General features: G+C 36.1%; 1 protein-coding gene across 5 annotated transcripts in view; it reads right to left on the reverse strand.

Moving 5' to 3' along the window:
* Positions 1-17,140, reverse strand: part of LOC128991720 (protein unc-79 homolog) — a 53,820-nt gene that overhangs the window by 35,996 nt on the left and 684 nt on the right. For 2 of the 5 annotated variants that reach the window (XM_054414844.1, XM_054414841.1), the window contains exons 2-18: positions 16,394-16,513; positions 15,784-15,945; positions 14,960-15,130; positions 14,102-14,191; positions 13,752-13,937; positions 13,251-13,480; positions 12,531-12,745; positions 11,963-12,219; positions 11,410-11,551; positions 8,191-8,367; positions 7,285-7,408; positions 6,863-6,992; positions 6,451-6,596; positions 5,885-5,959; positions 4,870-5,022; positions 4,192-4,329; positions 2,413-2,460 (exon numbers count right to left, since the gene is read on the reverse strand). In XM_054414844.1, the coding sequence (XP_054270819.1) occupies positions 2,413-2,460; positions 4,192-4,329; positions 4,870-5,022; positions 5,885-5,959; positions 6,451-6,596; positions 6,863-6,992; positions 7,285-7,408; positions 8,191-8,367; positions 11,410-11,551; positions 11,963-12,219; positions 12,531-12,745; positions 13,251-13,480; positions 13,752-13,937; positions 14,102-14,191; positions 14,960-15,130; positions 15,784-15,945; positions 16,394-16,513 (2,564 nt within the window). The remainder of the gene's footprint in view (positions 1-2,412; positions 2,461-4,191; positions 4,330-4,869; positions 5,023-5,884; positions 5,960-6,450; positions 6,597-6,862; positions 6,993-7,284; positions 7,409-8,190; positions 8,368-11,409; positions 11,552-11,962; positions 12,220-12,530; positions 12,746-13,250; positions 13,481-13,751; positions 13,938-14,101; positions 14,192-14,959; positions 15,131-15,783; positions 15,946-16,393; positions 16,514-17,140) is intronic. The other 3 variants (XM_054414842.1, XM_054414845.1, XM_054414843.1) reach the window with 3 other exon arrangements.

A 17,140-nucleotide genomic window follows, 5' to 3' on the forward strand; every position in this document is an offset into this window, starting at 1 on the left:
GTAATCTTTTACCATCAAGAATAACTGGCTGGTTAGCTGAGTTACGGTTCTCGCTTAGCAAACAAAAAATTGCTGATTCAATCCTGAGAAAAGTCAGTAGCTTTTGATGGTTCAAGACTGGACCCAGCTGTTCCTGATCATTGGGCTTTAAATAAATAAAAAAAAAAAATTATAAACATAAACTCAACATTAAGTGACGCCATCAAATTATGGAACGCCGCGCCAGTCACCCATAAGCACTGAGGAAGTGTTTGCCCTGAGGAACACCGATGTTCCATGAGCACTGTTGAAGTTCACGTCCCATAATAAACTATCATATGTAAACATTAAATTAATCCCTCTGGAATAAGAAAAAACACACACTTTGTCCCGTACCCTCAAGTATAAAAAAGGGTTTGGCTAACAGATGACAGGTCCCGCTAGTATACAACGGATTGTGCAATGCATACTGAGGAGAATATGTCTCCACGCGCAAGAAATATCACCCTCTTCTGACCGAGCCTGCGCTAACACTGCGCTCTTGTTAGGCAGGTTGGTTGGGAAACTGGCATCCTACGAGCATGTGCCAAGGGACCACGATGGGAGCCGGCGGCCACGTGCAGTCAAGGTTTTAATTTCTTGTGACATAGATAAATGTTAAACAAAATTCTCAAATTCTTACATCAATCCAATACAACACTTCTTAAAAGAATTTAAAAGTTACACTTAATTTTAATGTATTCGAATTGTATATTCTATGTAAAGCCCCCTTACCAAACTGAAAATACATATTTAAAAACACATCCAATCCATCAAATCGTAAAATAAGCACATTTTATAACACAAGATAAGATACAGTAATTCCTCTAAAGAATCACTATTTCACCAAGCTTTATATTAGTTTAAAAATCATTTTTAATCATGAAGTTTAAAAATTGGTAATTTTTAAACTTAGACGAAACATAGAACAAAACATTTAAGAAACACAACAGATATTACCGTAGACAAAAAACACAAGTGGTTTCATATCTGCGTCCAAATCAAAAGTCCCTTTACAATCGACATTACAACTGACAACACAAGAGAACAAAAACAACACAAATTAAACGTATGTACAGAGAAAACATCGATTTACAACATCAAACATAAATAGATCCGGACAGAGAGGGATTTCTGAACAGTTGAAGATATCGTAAGTGAATTGAAAAGATACGTAAACAGACGTAGTGAGCGGAAGAGAGCATGCAGTGCGTGAAGCGAGAGCTGTTTGTAAACAGAAGTCCACGCAGCCTGACCGAGAACATTCAAACGATCACACATGAACATGAAGATAACACAGATGAAAACAGAGAGTGAAGAGGCCAAGCAATCTGCTTTCTTATTGAAACTTCACCACGAATTGATCTATAAGGCATACGATGGTCGCGGACAAAAACAAGATGTCAAAAACTAACTGTTTCCAAAAACTTGGCTTTGAAATTGAATGTAGTATGTATCAATGATTAAATATTTTAAATAAAATACTGGGGAACACTGTAAACCATGTTTACTAATTGTGTAATATGTAAGTAACTTATATTTCAAATATGATAGATTTTTACATGTCCATAAACCCTCACAAACTCAATACCTAAAGAACAAGAATTTTTATTTCAGCTAAGCTAGATGGTATGAGATAATATTTTAATGGATAACGGTTTTACGAAGTCAGATGAGTAAGAAATGGTTATATAAAAAACTCACTTTAGAAAAGAGTTCTAAACACATAGCTCACAAAAGGTTCGCAACATGATAAACTTGATATTTTGTTCCTGGGAGCTTCTTCAGGAGAACATAGCAGAAATTTGGCTATAAATTGCAATTCAGTTCTCTTCTAAAATTTGATTCTGAAGAAGACTCATAGTTCATTAAGAAGACTGTAAAATACCAAATTCTATCTGTTCTAAACTTTTTGTGTGCTACCAACTGCCTGAAGCTATGATTTTTAGTGAGTTGGATAAGTATACAAAATCCATTCCTTCTTCCTTTATGCAAAGAGTGTAACAAATAAGAAACATTTCGTACAAAAAGTGAAAACCTTTTTTGAAAACAATGGGTGGATAAATGAATACTTAGATAATATTTTACAACAAAATTGTACCTACCTATTAACAAGTAAAAGTATTTTATATGACTTTTAAAAATCAATTTTAAGTATGTTATTGCGTTACTTAAATTTATTATTTTTATCTTCAACTTCAACACAGCAACTTGATTTAATTGTAAACATTTTTATGACTTATTATTAATCGAGTTTTGTTTAGGGTCAGTTTATTATTTTTCTCGCAGTTTAAGTTTCAATAATAAGAGACTGTCCAGTAGAACCGTTGATGAAGACAACTAAAGCGTTGAAGACCAGATTCAGACACACAGATACACACAGTTAAAACACACCTTATTGAATCTGTAAGGTACTTCATTGTCCTTTGGTGTAGTTTGAGCCTAAAAACATTAATGCAATTAAGTAAAGGCAGATTTCATTTAACTGGTACCATCTCCCCTTTACTCTTTTGGAAACTGCAATAGTCATTCTGACAAATTATTTTTAAGAACATAATTCAAAACTGAACTTATAAGGGTTTGACATATTTAATATTTTAATTGGTACTCATGACAAGCTGTTCTAAATTGATACGGTAACAATAAATAAAACTAGTTGTTAGAAAACAATTGACCACTGTTGAACTGGCTACTAATAGTTATGTCAATTATGAGCAAGCATCTTAAAAATTAAATGTAAAAACTTTTACCAGTTTCGTATATTTTTCTGATGGTGTAAAAATGGCTAACTTTGCATATTCTAAAAATCAAGCAACCCGGTTAGAAACCAGTCTTCTATTTTCTAAAGGATTTAGCAAACCAGTTACTATTGGCTAACCAGTTTCCCATTCTAAAGAATTTATCAAATCACCACCATATAGGGTACCGGTAATCTGTTTCCTGTCAGGTTTGAGAAGTGAAAAAACTGTTTAAAAATGAACAACTTTGAATTTAGGAGTTAGGAAACTGGTTAAACTGTTTCATACTAATCTGTTTCTTAACAATCCACTACCAACTAGCAAAACAATCTCCATCCACGAGGTGAAGGTTGTGAAGTAATTACTAAATGGTTTTTTCTTGAGAAGGATGTAGGGAACCGGTTACTAAATGGCTGTAGTAACGACTCATCTAGCGGCAGCCGGGTGGGTCTAACTACTATCTACGCAACTATCTCGCTTTGTGCTGGTGGCATGCACTTGATGAGTGTAACTACGCCAAGCGAGGCTCCTACTGTAATGGCGTAACTGACAGGCGGTTGGAGATTGGGAAGGAATGGAAAGGTTGGTTTAGAGAGTGGATAAATCCAATATTTGGATACTAGAAAGCGAAGATGGTTGACATGGGTTTACCAAGACATGGGAAGGTTGAATCTCAAGATAATTGGAGAAACTAGAACCTCAATACTAGGAAAATTGAATGATATTAGACAGACAGGATTGATAGTTGAGAGACTTAGGAAGTTTTATTATGGGGAATTTTTTGAGGGATTAAGAATATAAGAAGTTAGATAGCGGAAACAATCAAATCTGACAGAAGACTGGAAACTAGAAGGAAGATGGGGAAATAATCTACTATTTTTTATTGGTGGGTGCTAAGGGGCTAAGATGTTTGTCTAAAGATTGAAAATTTCTTTTTTGAAGGACCTTGTCTACGGACTAGGAAGTTCTTTGAGAGACTGAGATGTTTTTGAGGGACTGAAAAGTTTCTGATAAAATTAAAAGGTTTGTCTGGGGACTAGGAGGTCTATTAAGGGTCTGAAAAGTTAATCAAGAGACTGTGTAGTTTGTTGGGGGACTGGGAAGTATTTTGGAAGATCGAGAAGTTTCGAAGTTTGTTTCTAAATTCGGATGTTTGGGTCTGAGAAGTTCATCATGAGGCTAGGAAGTTTATTTAAGGACTTGGAATTTAACTGATCAACTGAGACATTTTGTAGATATTGATCGGGTATGTTTATAGAGTGGGAAGTTTTTTTGGGAGACTAGGTTGTTAGGTTTTTCAAGAGGAGGTTTTTCAAGTAACTGGAAAGTTTGTCGAGAGACTAGGAGAGTGGACATTTGGCTATCGGGAGACTAGGGTTGAGTGCTGTGAGGTGCATCATGACCCACACTTGATACACCGACACAGCGTAATTACATGGGGCATGTTGACCAGGACTCCACCCACTGTGTGTATCTCGAGCAGTGGCATGTTGATGACGACGTCAGGCTTTGGCTCAGCCTTCTTGTCTTCCCCGGGGGACTTGTGCTCGTCAGACTCCTCCTTCAGTGGCGGCTGGAACACCAAACTGTCAGTCACAAGGGAGTGTTGCGTAAGTGGTTGATGAACTACGGTATTGGTTAAGGTTAAACCATCAGTAGAGGTTAAGCTACCACTAAAGATTAAGCCATTGATTGCAGTTATACTATGGGTAGAGGTTAAACTCTTTATAGAGGTAGAATTATTAAAGAGGTTAAATTAACTGGGCTCGGAATTATTGGTAGAAATTTGATTATTACTTACAAGAAGTATTGGCTGGTTAAAAAGCATGCAAATACAATAATTAATTTTTTTTTTATTTTCCGGTGAAAAGGAACACGCTAATTAACATATTGTAAATAAAGCAAAGCATAACTTATATCATTCAATCATAAAATTTCTCCAACATTATTGAATATCTTTATTTCACCCACAACCATCAATTGCCAAATTGAATATTTTGGCTTTATTTTTCCCAACGATCAAACTAACCCTTCTTTACCATAAATGCTATTTCTATTGTATAATGTTGATACCACATGGTGTCTAAAATACTCATCCTCTGCAGATACTGACATCAGGGGGGTGTGCTGGGTTCTCCTGGGCTATGTAGCCGACTAGCTCTAGCGCCAGTTGGTGCCACACGATAGTCAGTTCACAGTGAACACACTCAGTCTTGCCAGACCCAGTGCAAACATGGGACGTCAACCACGGGGCTTGCAGCATCCACTGAACATACGACATCTTGAGCAGCTCAACAAGACCATAGATTGAACAAACGTTATATAGTGTCATACTCATAGATCAGCTGAAGACACTTAACTTTAAGGTTTATTTCTGTGTGTTAAAGAAAGTTTTGATGTTTACTATATTTCTTATGTCTCTTACTTGAACCCTTAGAACTTCCAATGATTATTTAGTTGTTTGACTGTACCAAATTCATGTTTTCCCTCGTCTTGGACACCAAATTTAAAATAATTCCAAATTTCATTTGTTTGATCCAAATTTTTCAAAAAAAATTTCAGTAAACACACAAAATAAGGTTTAGAAAAGATATAGCAGAATAAATGATTAGAAGTGAAACTCGCAAAGAATTTACTGATTCCATTAACTCCCAACCGAGCTATCAATCCATCACTTATTTGAAGTGGTCCTCTCCCACCAACCTTTACCACAGACAGGTGCACTACTTATGAGTTGCACACCTGACCAAGAGTGCATTCGGATTCTAACCCTCAATCTACAGTGCACTGAGCATCATTATGTTTGCACCACCTAGGTGCATATTTCAACCCAAATAAGGAAGGATGAGTGTAGAATGGAATGGAGTGAGATGATCTGTGTAGCTTTGTCACAGAATAAGATCAGATGTTTCATTAGCCAGGATCATTTATTTAAATCCTAGCCAGGTTGGCACCTTAGACCTTACAACCATTGTTCAGACTCATACACTAGTCAACACTAGCCAAGCACAAGTCCAAGCGTAGTAGTTCTAGCCTTGACTTTAACGCTGCTGCTGCAAGTGTCAAAAAGTATAGCTTTTTGCCATTCATGTTGAGTTATAGGCAACTCGTATAGATAGTGGACTCACCTGTAGTATCCGACAAGTATCCTGAGCTACTACAGTGTGAATACCAGTGTGTCTTTCCACTCCTTGCTTCTCCATCTGTAACAAGCAATCCTTTACATCAACTTTTTAAATTCTCCCCTATTGAAACATTTGTGATTTTCCCCACAAAACCCATAGAACTCAATATAAAAAATTATTTAAAAAAAAAACAGCTTGACTAATTTTGATTAAAATTTTGTTTAGTCCTTTAAACTCCAAACAAAACAAGACAACCCCCATTGCTGTAAGAAATAGGGTTTAAAAGCTATTGCAACACTTGTTTAACTGTTGAAATATAAAAGTCGATCCCACCACTTACCCATAGGCCATGATAAGAGGTGTTGACTAAGTCGGAGACAGTATGTGTCAGATTGCTGACAGTGTTTATTTTGATTTAAGCCTGCAAGAGGCTACAAAATAGTCAACAGTCTATCATTCATGATTCACAACATGATATCACATTTCTTGAGAAACAGCTAGCTGTAACAGTCAAAGTTCTAACACATAAAAAAATGAGAAAAACCTCCTTCCTTTAGCCAATGACAGACCTGTTTGAGCACAATATCCAACATGAGCACGCAGCACGACAACTTCAGCTCTCCATCGCTGTGCTGCCGTTTGCTCTGTCGGTTTGTCTGACCTTCGTCATCAGAGATACCTGATGTCTGTCCCGACTCATCTTCCACAACTGGTGCTGAAACAGTCAGTTTATAATTACATCTGAAGGAGAACAATGTTTGGTCGTGGTTGTTTGTATAGTTCAAATAAACTTACGACCAAATAAGTAAGAGAAAAATATCATTTATTAGAAGAGTTACATAGTGTACATTCCTCTAAGTTCTAAACCAATAACAGTAATAATAATCTTCAATATCTTCATCTTCATAATCCAAGTCAATGATATAAACCTTAAATTAAATTCTCTACAGAGTTATAAAAGATTTAATTTGACCAACATACAAATATTGCTTTTCCTCAAACTGTCCCTGTCCTTTCCCAGAGTCTCTCCTTCTTTCATACTGTTGATTCCGTCCTCGAAGAAGGTGAACAAGAGATGCCGATGAATCACAATGTCTAAGATGGTTAGGATCTGTAAGTAACATATTTGTTAAATAAATTTACCGAGAATTTCTGCGGTCCTCTGTATTTTCAACAGCTGTAAATAATTATGAGTAATAAAAAAATATGGTCTATGTTTAAAAAAAACGACAGTATGGTAGCTGTGTAGTAAGGTAGCATATTTAACCTTTAACCAAACTATTTGGTTAAGTTCTCAATTGTAATCACAGTAACATAACTATTTGCAAAAAAACCATATTTGTCATTGACATAATAAAAAACAAATGGTTTAGTAATTGTAGAACTAAAACAGGGATTCTTACCTGTAACCAGTTGAGTGCCTGTTCCATAACTTTGGGGGTTGTCTGCTTGAAGCGAACTGACACAAAATGAAAGAGCTTTTTAGCTTCAAACCCGAGAGGACTCATCTCAGGGTCCAGCATCTTGCTGAAACAAAACATATAAATAATATAATCTTCAAAGAATTATTGTGTGCGTTTTCCACTGCCGAATATCTATTCCATCAGTGGTGAAAATGACAACAATCAGTTAAACAAAATAAATTTACAATCATGAACTATAAACTGTTAAGTTTTGGAAAGGTGTGGAAAGGGTGTCTAAATAAACAAATGGTCCAGATCATTCTTCCTATTCCTTCTTCAGAGAGTATAGTTTAGAGAGTCACTTTTTTGCTCTATAAGTTCACTTATCATGAGATGTAAATCATGTTTAAATCGGTAAATCAGTAACTTAAGATGGTTCAACATGTAGGCCTACAGATACCATCTGCTGTATTAAGGGTTTCTTCCAAAGTCCCAACTGTTAGGAAAGAGGTCAAAAAATCTCTAAAAATCATTAAGTATTCTTGATATTATTTCCTACAATAGAACTTAATTTTTTTACTCTTCAGAGAGTACAGTACATGTATTTTTTTGTGCACCGATGTCTATTATCCCTTAAACTCTTATAAATAAACAAATAGTTTATTTGTATATAATTTGCAAAAACTAATCATGGTCTTAAGGTTCATAGGGAACCTAAGATTAGGCAGTGTGAATGACATACTAAGAATTAAAATGCACAATTGGCTGATTTAGAGGTGTTAGGCACCCCCTCCACAAACATCTCAATATAAAACATGTATTCCCAGTTCAGTATTCACCAAAAACCTGTACAAAGGAAATAGAGTTTTAAATTCAAAGTCGCCCAAAAAGAGTGACTGCTGATACCTTAGCAAAAGTTTCAGTTCCGGCAACTCCTTCTCTGGAACGTCCTTAACTATTGCCTCGAGCCAATGAGGCATCACAAAGTCCCAGATCTCTGGAGTGATCACCTCGTATGGCACCAGCGAGAACAACCGGTTCAAACCGTTCTTGAGATGAGACGTGCGAGATACCAACATGTCCCTGAAAAGTTGTAAGAATACATCAACTATTGTTTCTGAGTATAAAAATAAAATTTAAATGCTTATGGGGTAGAGCTTCAATGATCCAGGAATTTATATCATTTTAGTACAATTCTAAAGGAAACAAAAATATTCATTCTAAATATAATCTAAAAATGGTTGAATGGTAATGAGGGGACATAATCAATGAGGTCAGACCATCTTTTGGTCAATAGGGATTCCCAATGAAAAAAAAAACAGCCCTTGTTTCAAACCCTTATTTTTTTATTTTGACTTATTAGGATCTACCTACAACTCTGGGTTTTGAGCAATCAAGTCACAACATCACCATAAGGTTAGTGATGAGTTTATAATATTTATTAAATGTTGTATTATATTATAACTAGTAAAAAAGCAAAATTATAAATACAAAATATGTTTATTATTTCAAGGGTATACATTAATTATTTTAGAATAAACAAGTGGTTGTGAATGAGAAGTTAAAAAAAGAAGATGCCGGTAACATAATGCTCTCTTCTTTATTAGAATGTACTTCAATGTACTTCAGTTTGGTGGGGTTTCAAATTATAAATTTTGATTGCACAAATTAATTATAACAGCAGTTTTTTCTGGTGGTTGATATGGTTACCTACTTATATTTGGTCAAATTCACTGTATAAATTTTTTCAACATTGAAAATTAAGGGTATATACACATTGAAAGATTTGTCGGTGAACTATTTCCTACATTATTCAAACTTATGACACACTTTGATTCATATAACTAAAAAATACCCCCGCCGCAGCAAACCTGCCGACTAAGCGAATTTCCATTTGTCTGAATTGATTTTCAGTTAAATATATTTTAATATAACATTAGGTTTAACGAGTACCTAGGTTTGCTGCTACAAGGAAACTAATAAAGTGTGTTTTTGAGTAAAATATTGATAGCTTAGTACAAAATAAATAAATTTGCCAAGTTTGATCAAAATATATCCATAAACAAGCAAACTACAACATTTGACAATATTCTCCATAAGAATAACATGGGAATTTTAAATTTACAATTTTTTTAATTTTCTCCGTTACTAATAATCGAACAAAAATACTTTTATATACTAAATTATTTGTTTTTTTAAGCTCTTTAAAAAGGTCTAAAGAGAAATCGGGAAATTTTGTGTTTTGAGGGTCAAAAGTGAGAAAAACCAATTTTTACCCCATAAAACCCCCCGTAAAGCCCCGTTCCCATGGTCCGATCGTGCTGGTTCGCGAACTCATTCAAGTTTATCCCGCTTTACACCTTTAAACCAAATTTCATCAAAATCGGACAAAAATTACTCAAGTTATCGCGTTCACGGACGTATATATATATATATATATATATATATAAGTCTATATATATATATATATATATATACATATATAAAAATTTGAACGAATGGTGTTTTTGGCCTCTGGGGACATCAAAATGAAAAAGTAAATCGGTCCCGGGTCTAGGTCTTACCGTGCCACCTACGGTAATAGCTACTTCCCTATAGGGAAATTCGCTAAAAAGTAAGTTGTACCAATACAAAAGTGTTTCAATAAGCTCAGCAACTCATAACACTTCTCTGATTTTCAAGGAATTCATTTTGATAAAACATGCAACCAACCATGCAGGCCTATACAAATATGTTAGGATACATTTTGCAAACAATCCTAATCTAACCATGCAATGTTGGTTATGTAACTAAAAATAATTTTTCTATCATTTTAGTCATTTAGTTTAGTCTGAAAAGAAAAACAATTAGACAAATTACGTCATTATCCTATGACTACAGATACCATAATATTTTAAGTGCTAAACGCAGTATCCTGTATCCACTTTTGAAAGCTCCACTGCTCCGCATCCCAGTTGATGTCTTCTATGAGTATCCCATTTGATTTTGATTATGTTTGGAATCTAATATTGGTGACAGCTTGTACATTAAGATGGTATGTCTACCATTATGCCAAATTATAAGTTCTAAGATTTTCCTATATTTTATTAGCTAAGCCAGTGTCTCACTGTGTTTTATTTGATCATACAGTTTGACACCATGGATGAGGATCTGCCTGTGGTACCAGACAAGCCCAGCTGTCGTGTGTGTGGAAGCACAGCTGATTACATGACCTTCATACGACCTTGTAACTGCAACTTCCCCCTCCACCCCCCTTGTCTAGTGACCCTACTACGGACAGGTCACAGTTGCTGCCCTTTATGCAGCAAACCCTTCCTACCCGACCCTCCCAAGTACTTTAACGTCTTGAGGCCACATCCATGACTGGGTAACACCAGACCTTCAAGTCGATAAAGACAGTTTGTGCCTGAAATTTTTTGTTTTATTTATTTTAGTCTAAATGTTTAAGTCAGGTCCCAGATCAGACACGTATGGAGTAAAAAAACTAACATTGAGTGAGAGGGGGCAGCTTCCCTGTTTTTTTAGGAATGTATGGGGAAATTAATGTAAAGTTTATACAAACAATAGACCCATGCTTTCCTGGTGGCTTTTGCCGCCCTACTTTTAGTGGTCAATTGCTGCCACCACTGGATGAAATAGCTAAACTTACTACCCCAGATTAAGAAGGACTAGCCTGGATTAGTGAGTAAGAATTTATAGGAACAGGAACAATGTCATATCTTGCGTCTTTTAAACTCAACACAACCCAACTGGCTGTGAATATTCTAATTCACACAAGCTTGGTAACATGGTGCAATCCTTTCATTGCACCATGTTAATTTGTTAAACATTTCTGCTTATCCTCAACTTTTAATTATTTCGTTAACTTTTGGATCTAGAATTTTTCATCCAAAAGTATTTAATGGATGAGGTACAAGGAAACATCAGTAATAAAACTTTTCAAAACAAAATCTGAGTATAGGAATTTGAAACATAAAAAATCAAGTATGTATCAAGTAGTTGTGGTATCAAAGCAAAGCTGTAGTTTGCCTTGATGTTTATAGTTTGATTTGACCTAATGAATCCAGAGAGAAGATATTAAAAATGAATACAATCAAACTACACTTATCCTGATGCTATACTCACCAGTGACCTCCCACCCTAGCGTAGTCTGGAGGGTGGGGCAGCAGACATGACACAAAGATGTTGAAGTGAGACTGACACACCTCATTGAGCCACTGACACACATAGTCCGTCTTGAGCTGCTCCAGGGTACACTCCGCCTGGTCTACAATTCAAACCAGTGTTATAAAATCGATACAATCCCATAAATAAACATTCTAGTACTAGAACAAAAATTTAGTAATATTACTGGACATTGCTGGGCCGGCCAAATAACATGATTTCAATAAATCCAGACTGAACCGAGTGCAGAGGTTATGACCCAGCTTTTGTTAGAGTAGACTTTGGTTACTACTTTGGAGATGGCCTCTTGCAATGTGGCAAAAACATTAGGTGAACATCAAACATGACACAGTTTTAAACCCCAAAGATCACAGCACTATAGTTAAGTGTTATTATTATTGCCTTACTTCAAATAAAGAATTGATGTACTGATAAAAAACGTACACACAAGAAAAATTACTAAAGTGGTTTAGCTGGAACCGTAAACACAATAACAATACTCATAGACACTAACCATCAAACGAGTACGCCGTGACATGGAACCAATGGAACAGCATGGACAGCAGACGTCCTAGGATGTCACTGGAGGTGTTCTCCTTGGGAGTGCAGAGTCCGACAAGCAGCCACACACCAAAGCGTCCCATCAGCTGACGTTCCTCCGTGGACAGTGGGTAGCTCGGGGACAACACGTTCAGCAGCGCAGCCTTCGTCTGGATATCGTTCATGTCTTTGGGGATCTCTGCTGTGGTCGTTCGTGCCTCTTTTAGCAGACTGGGAATGAGAAAGAGTATGTGTAAAAATTAAAAAAAAACTGTATAATATTATCTTGGTTTGTCGTAAAAAAGCTGTAGAACATAGAGTCATTTTCTCCTTTTCTAGAAGGTTGGGACAGTAAATTGAAGTGTGGCTCAAAGCTGCCAATCACCAAATGCAATTCACTAAGAACAGGGAATTAGAATAGGCTATGAGCCTCTAATTTGCTGAGCCGTAGCATGGCTGAAGGCCCATAAATCAAATAGAAATATTGCTCCTTGGGGAAGTATTGTCTCTGGATTGAAATTATCTGTTGTTATGTCACTCACCTCACTATAGCCTCCACCAGGTAGCTGAGCATCTCAGAGTCCATGTCCCAGGCCTTGGGTAGACAAGTGTGTACAATGTGGTCTCCACCACGTCTGTTGTTGTGTCTGATACTGTGACATTGCTGACAGTAGCGGATCGGATGGTTGCTGTTGTAACTCACACATTCCGTTGTGAAGCATATTGAAACCACACTTTTATCAGATGATCGACAGTTCTGAAAAAAATCAACATTTTTGGTTAATGGCTCATACTCAATCAAATAACATACATCTTCCTTTGTTTGAGTTGAGATATTGGTAATCAGTAAAATTGATTCAGCAAAAGCTGCTAATTGCTTGGAATATTGAGTTAGAATAAAATTATATCAACATACTTTGCTGTGTCTGCCTATGTTATGGGCCGTTTGATATCCTTCAGGAAGTGATTCATTTTAAACGTATGGATGTGGATGCACATACTGCATTGAAAGTGTGCTGCAAACCACAATCATTTAGACAAACACTTTGATATATTGTGATAGCTCAAGCAGGTCAAAGTTCCAAGATGCTTGTCCACTAGATGGATGGACTAAACATTCCTCAGACCTTTACAATAATTACCTAGTACTGTCAAATTGTTGAAATTTTTGACACATATAGAGAGTTAGGGTACTCTATTTTGAAAACAAAATTGGTGAAACCTAAAACTCATTTGAAGGTTAATTTTTAGGATCGACCTACCTTGTTCTCACAGGACACGGAGCCCTGCAGCATCGGATGTAGAATGTCATAGAACATCTGCTCTGGGTGTTCACGGTGTATCTCATTGGCACACTCGATACAGAGGTAGAGGGGAGGGGGGGACTTGGTGGCGAAGGTGATGGAGATGCAGTGATCATAGCAGACTTTGGCAGCCTCGGCAGTCCCGGCGTTGGGACACATGTCTCTCTGACAGGGGAACGGCTTTCTGTCTGAAGTCAAGAAATGTGCTATATGATTTTATTACTGAGAAAAGGTAACACACCCATATAAATATAGCCTTTCACTTCTTATCAGTTAAAGGATTCAAAATAAGAAAACAAGTAAACTTGTCTCTGCATACCGATTTGTCCAGAGAAAGAGTTTGTTTACTACAAATGAATCATTTTCTTTTCTGATAGCTCCACAAAATGGTTTCTTTTCAATTCCTTAGCACATTACTTTGAATCTAAATTTATAGAATCATAGAATGTGTTGACTTACTGTACAGTGTGGGAGGTGTTCCTCTGCGTTCAAAAAGACGAGAATTGAATGTCGGCCAATAGTAGAAGAGCAGTTTCGCAGCCGACATCCTGGCACCTGAAGTCCCGTAGGCAATCACACACAAGAGGTCCTTCACCAGGTTCAGCTTCAGAGTCATCAGACACTCCAGCATTTGACAATGGTGAGCTAGAAACACATCAGTGACAACTAAACCTTGATCCAAGAGAAGCAGCTTCACAGCTGACATTTTTACTATGGAAAGATCAGAGAGGTGTCATTTGCAACACAAAGATAATTCATCAGAATCCTGCACAATAACAAGCAAATTGGTGAATGAAGGTCTTACTTACCCATGTCATCAGAATACTGGAACACCATCATGACCACAGCAGAAACAGACTGACTGGCGTAGTTTGTTTGGTCGTCGTCTGCATTGCGAGCTAAACAGACGTTATATTCGAATACCGTTATGTTTACAACACTACAGGTACAACAAACTTTTTGAAATTAAAGTAGACATCCTACATAATACATTAACCAGTACCAACCGATTTCCTTTTCAAATAGAACAAAGTTAAATGCGTCTCTCAACCGGATTTTTACAGTAAAAGAAGTTTTTCCATCGTATTTGACACTGGGTTAGTTCATGAGACATGTAAGATGCACAGTTTACAAACATTTGTCTTTCATTATGGCTTACTTACAACTTTCATCAGAAATCAGTAAGCACCTCATTCTGTCAGTTGATCAGTTCAACTACTATTATCTACTATCTACTATTATTATCTATTATCTACTATTATCTTTATCTTAAAACTGGCTACAAATGTAACTTGAGATGGATAATCTACTTTTATATGCATATTCAACGATTATACTAAAAACCTTAGCTGATGTAAATAATTATAACTAATGAATATCAAATAAGTGACTTAAAAAGGGGTTTAGCTTATTTAATTATTATTCTATTGTAGGATGTTTCAACTTCCCCAAGTCTACTCTACAAGAGTACATTTGATTGTACAATTTATTTTTTAGATTAAAAATTCACTCTCCCCCCTTCAATGAAAGAATGAGTGTCTTGACTCTAAGGTCCAACGAGTATGGTTAGTGGTTGGCACATTGGGGTGGATTTAAGTCATAACTGTCCTATTGGATGAGGTAATGCAACTGTGAAAGTATGACTTATTCAAATTAGTTTTACTCACTGATGGTGAACGGCAGAATGTAGTAGCACAAGGAGTTGACAATGTCCTGGTGTAGAGAGGCCGGCAGAGCAGACATTGATGAAGCTGTGAGGTACGGCAGAGTGTCGATCATATCATGTTCTAGGAACGGCAGAATACATCCCAGGCACTGCAGCAGGGACTGGCCAAAAGCTGTAACAGGATTGTAAGTTAAGAAGTTTTAGGGGGGATTATTGATCACACGCTATCCCATCTTCACATGGTCTTTGCGTATGAAACGTCAAGTAAGGGTTAATTAAGTCTATTTCAAATGTCGTATTTGTATTATTTATTTTGTATCTAATTCAAATACTTTGTTATTGAATTTCATTCATTTATTCATACAAATCAGTGTTCAACCAAAATTACTATTACTGTTAATTTTTACAGTACTAAAAGATAGCTAGCCTACTTTTATTTTTATGCCACACTTGCTACTCCTTGCTAGTAATTTAAAGTTAGGCTAAATTATTTTAGAAAAATGTTAAACCATGTCCAAGAGTAGCAATTTTAAAAATTTTAACATTTCAACTTAAAAATTGTTTGAGTTTAAATGTAGGCCCATACTTACAGGCCTGTACCATAAGTACAGTAGCTAATATTTTTATTAATAATAAATAATTAATTAATGAAAATGACCACAACAATTAATGAAATAAATCGAATTAAAACACTCATGGTTGCATTGTAAAACTCCTACAACCAACAATTCCTATTTTGTGTGTTTTTAAAGATACACAATCCAGTAGCCACATTCATGACAAAACCTTTCTGGAGAGGAAATGGAGTTGAACAAGTTGTTTTACCGTGCAAACCAAACTGCATGAGAGGAGCAACGTCTACCAGCTGTTGCAAGGCCATGTAGAGTCCTCGGTAGTCCAGGCTCGGGTACAACGCCATCCTCACACCATCCTTGTCTGCACATTTGAGCAGCTCCAGTGGAGAGTTGGGCACGTCCTTCAGGACATCTGCAAGAGGTAATCATAACTGGGTAGCAATGAGGTTATAGTGCTCGCCTAACAATCAAAAGTTAGCCAGTTTACTCTTGAGAAATTTGAGGAACTTCTTGACAATTTGAAACTAAATCCTGCTGTCTTTAATCGTTGGACTTTTAAATAAACGGTACAGGCTGAAGACACAGCTGGTTTCAGCCAGTAGCAAAGCAACACAATTCATCTCACAAAATTCCGCACCCATCATTCACTCATAATTAGCGTAAAATGTAAAATTGTGTCACTGTTTTTGTAAAATATAAAATTATAAGTGATAAAAATTCTGCCCATGATTAATGACTATACTACTCATGTGATTGTAATTTGACCCAAAGAAATATAGCCAGACGAGGTAACTATGTGGTCTTCATAGCGCCATACATAGTTTAGTTGACACATTGTCCGGAATAGTCATTGTACGTACTTGTTAAGGTCTGTGAGAAGTAGTTGATGGCGTTAGCAATGTCGACTCCTGAAGGTGTAGGAAGAACCCCATGTTGTAACCGCAAATGATAGTCATTCAGGTTACGAATCTTGGCTACAACTGCAAAATCACAATTTGTTAATATGTATGAATAGTTAACATTTGTTAAACTAGTAATTTAGTTGTACCACAGACTAACCAACACAAGGGAGTATGTTTGGTATCTATTTATGGTACTGTAGTACCAACAAATTTGAACAAGTAAAATATTTTAAAGGTATTTGGATAACCATATGTAAAGCATACTTCTTATAGATTTATCATCCTGTGTTGATAAGATTAAAGACAGTTTAAAGGTATATTTTTTCTGGTTTGTGTGGAGAGAATTTCTTTGTTTATTATTTGCTTCTTAAAATCTATAAAGCATTTTTTAGTTTAATCATTGGATTTAACCTGTGGACCAACACGATCCGGGTGACATTTAATTACAAAGCATTTGTTTTGGCTTGAAACTGTCATATACTGTATTTGCGAAGGTTTATATACAATATTTTTGCCAGCATATCTGAAAATATGCAAACCAACTGCTGTTCTTAATATAAGAAAGTTTCAACTGACTACGATAAGATCCCCGTGCGTAGAACGGGCACACAGCAAGTCAGTAATATAGTAGTAATGTAAACTATACATGTATATGTAATGTATTATGTACCATCACATCGTAGAATGTTAGGCTTTTGACTATTT

Source organism: Macrosteles quadrilineatus, unplaced genomic scaffold, assembly GCF_028750875.1.
Source record: "Macrosteles quadrilineatus isolate MER2022 unplaced genomic scaffold, UCM_ALF_1.0 Scaffold_4__1_contigs__length_99947679, whole genome shotgun sequence".
Taxonomy (NCBI): domain Eukaryota; kingdom Metazoa; phylum Arthropoda; class Insecta; order Hemiptera; family Cicadellidae; genus Macrosteles; species Macrosteles quadrilineatus.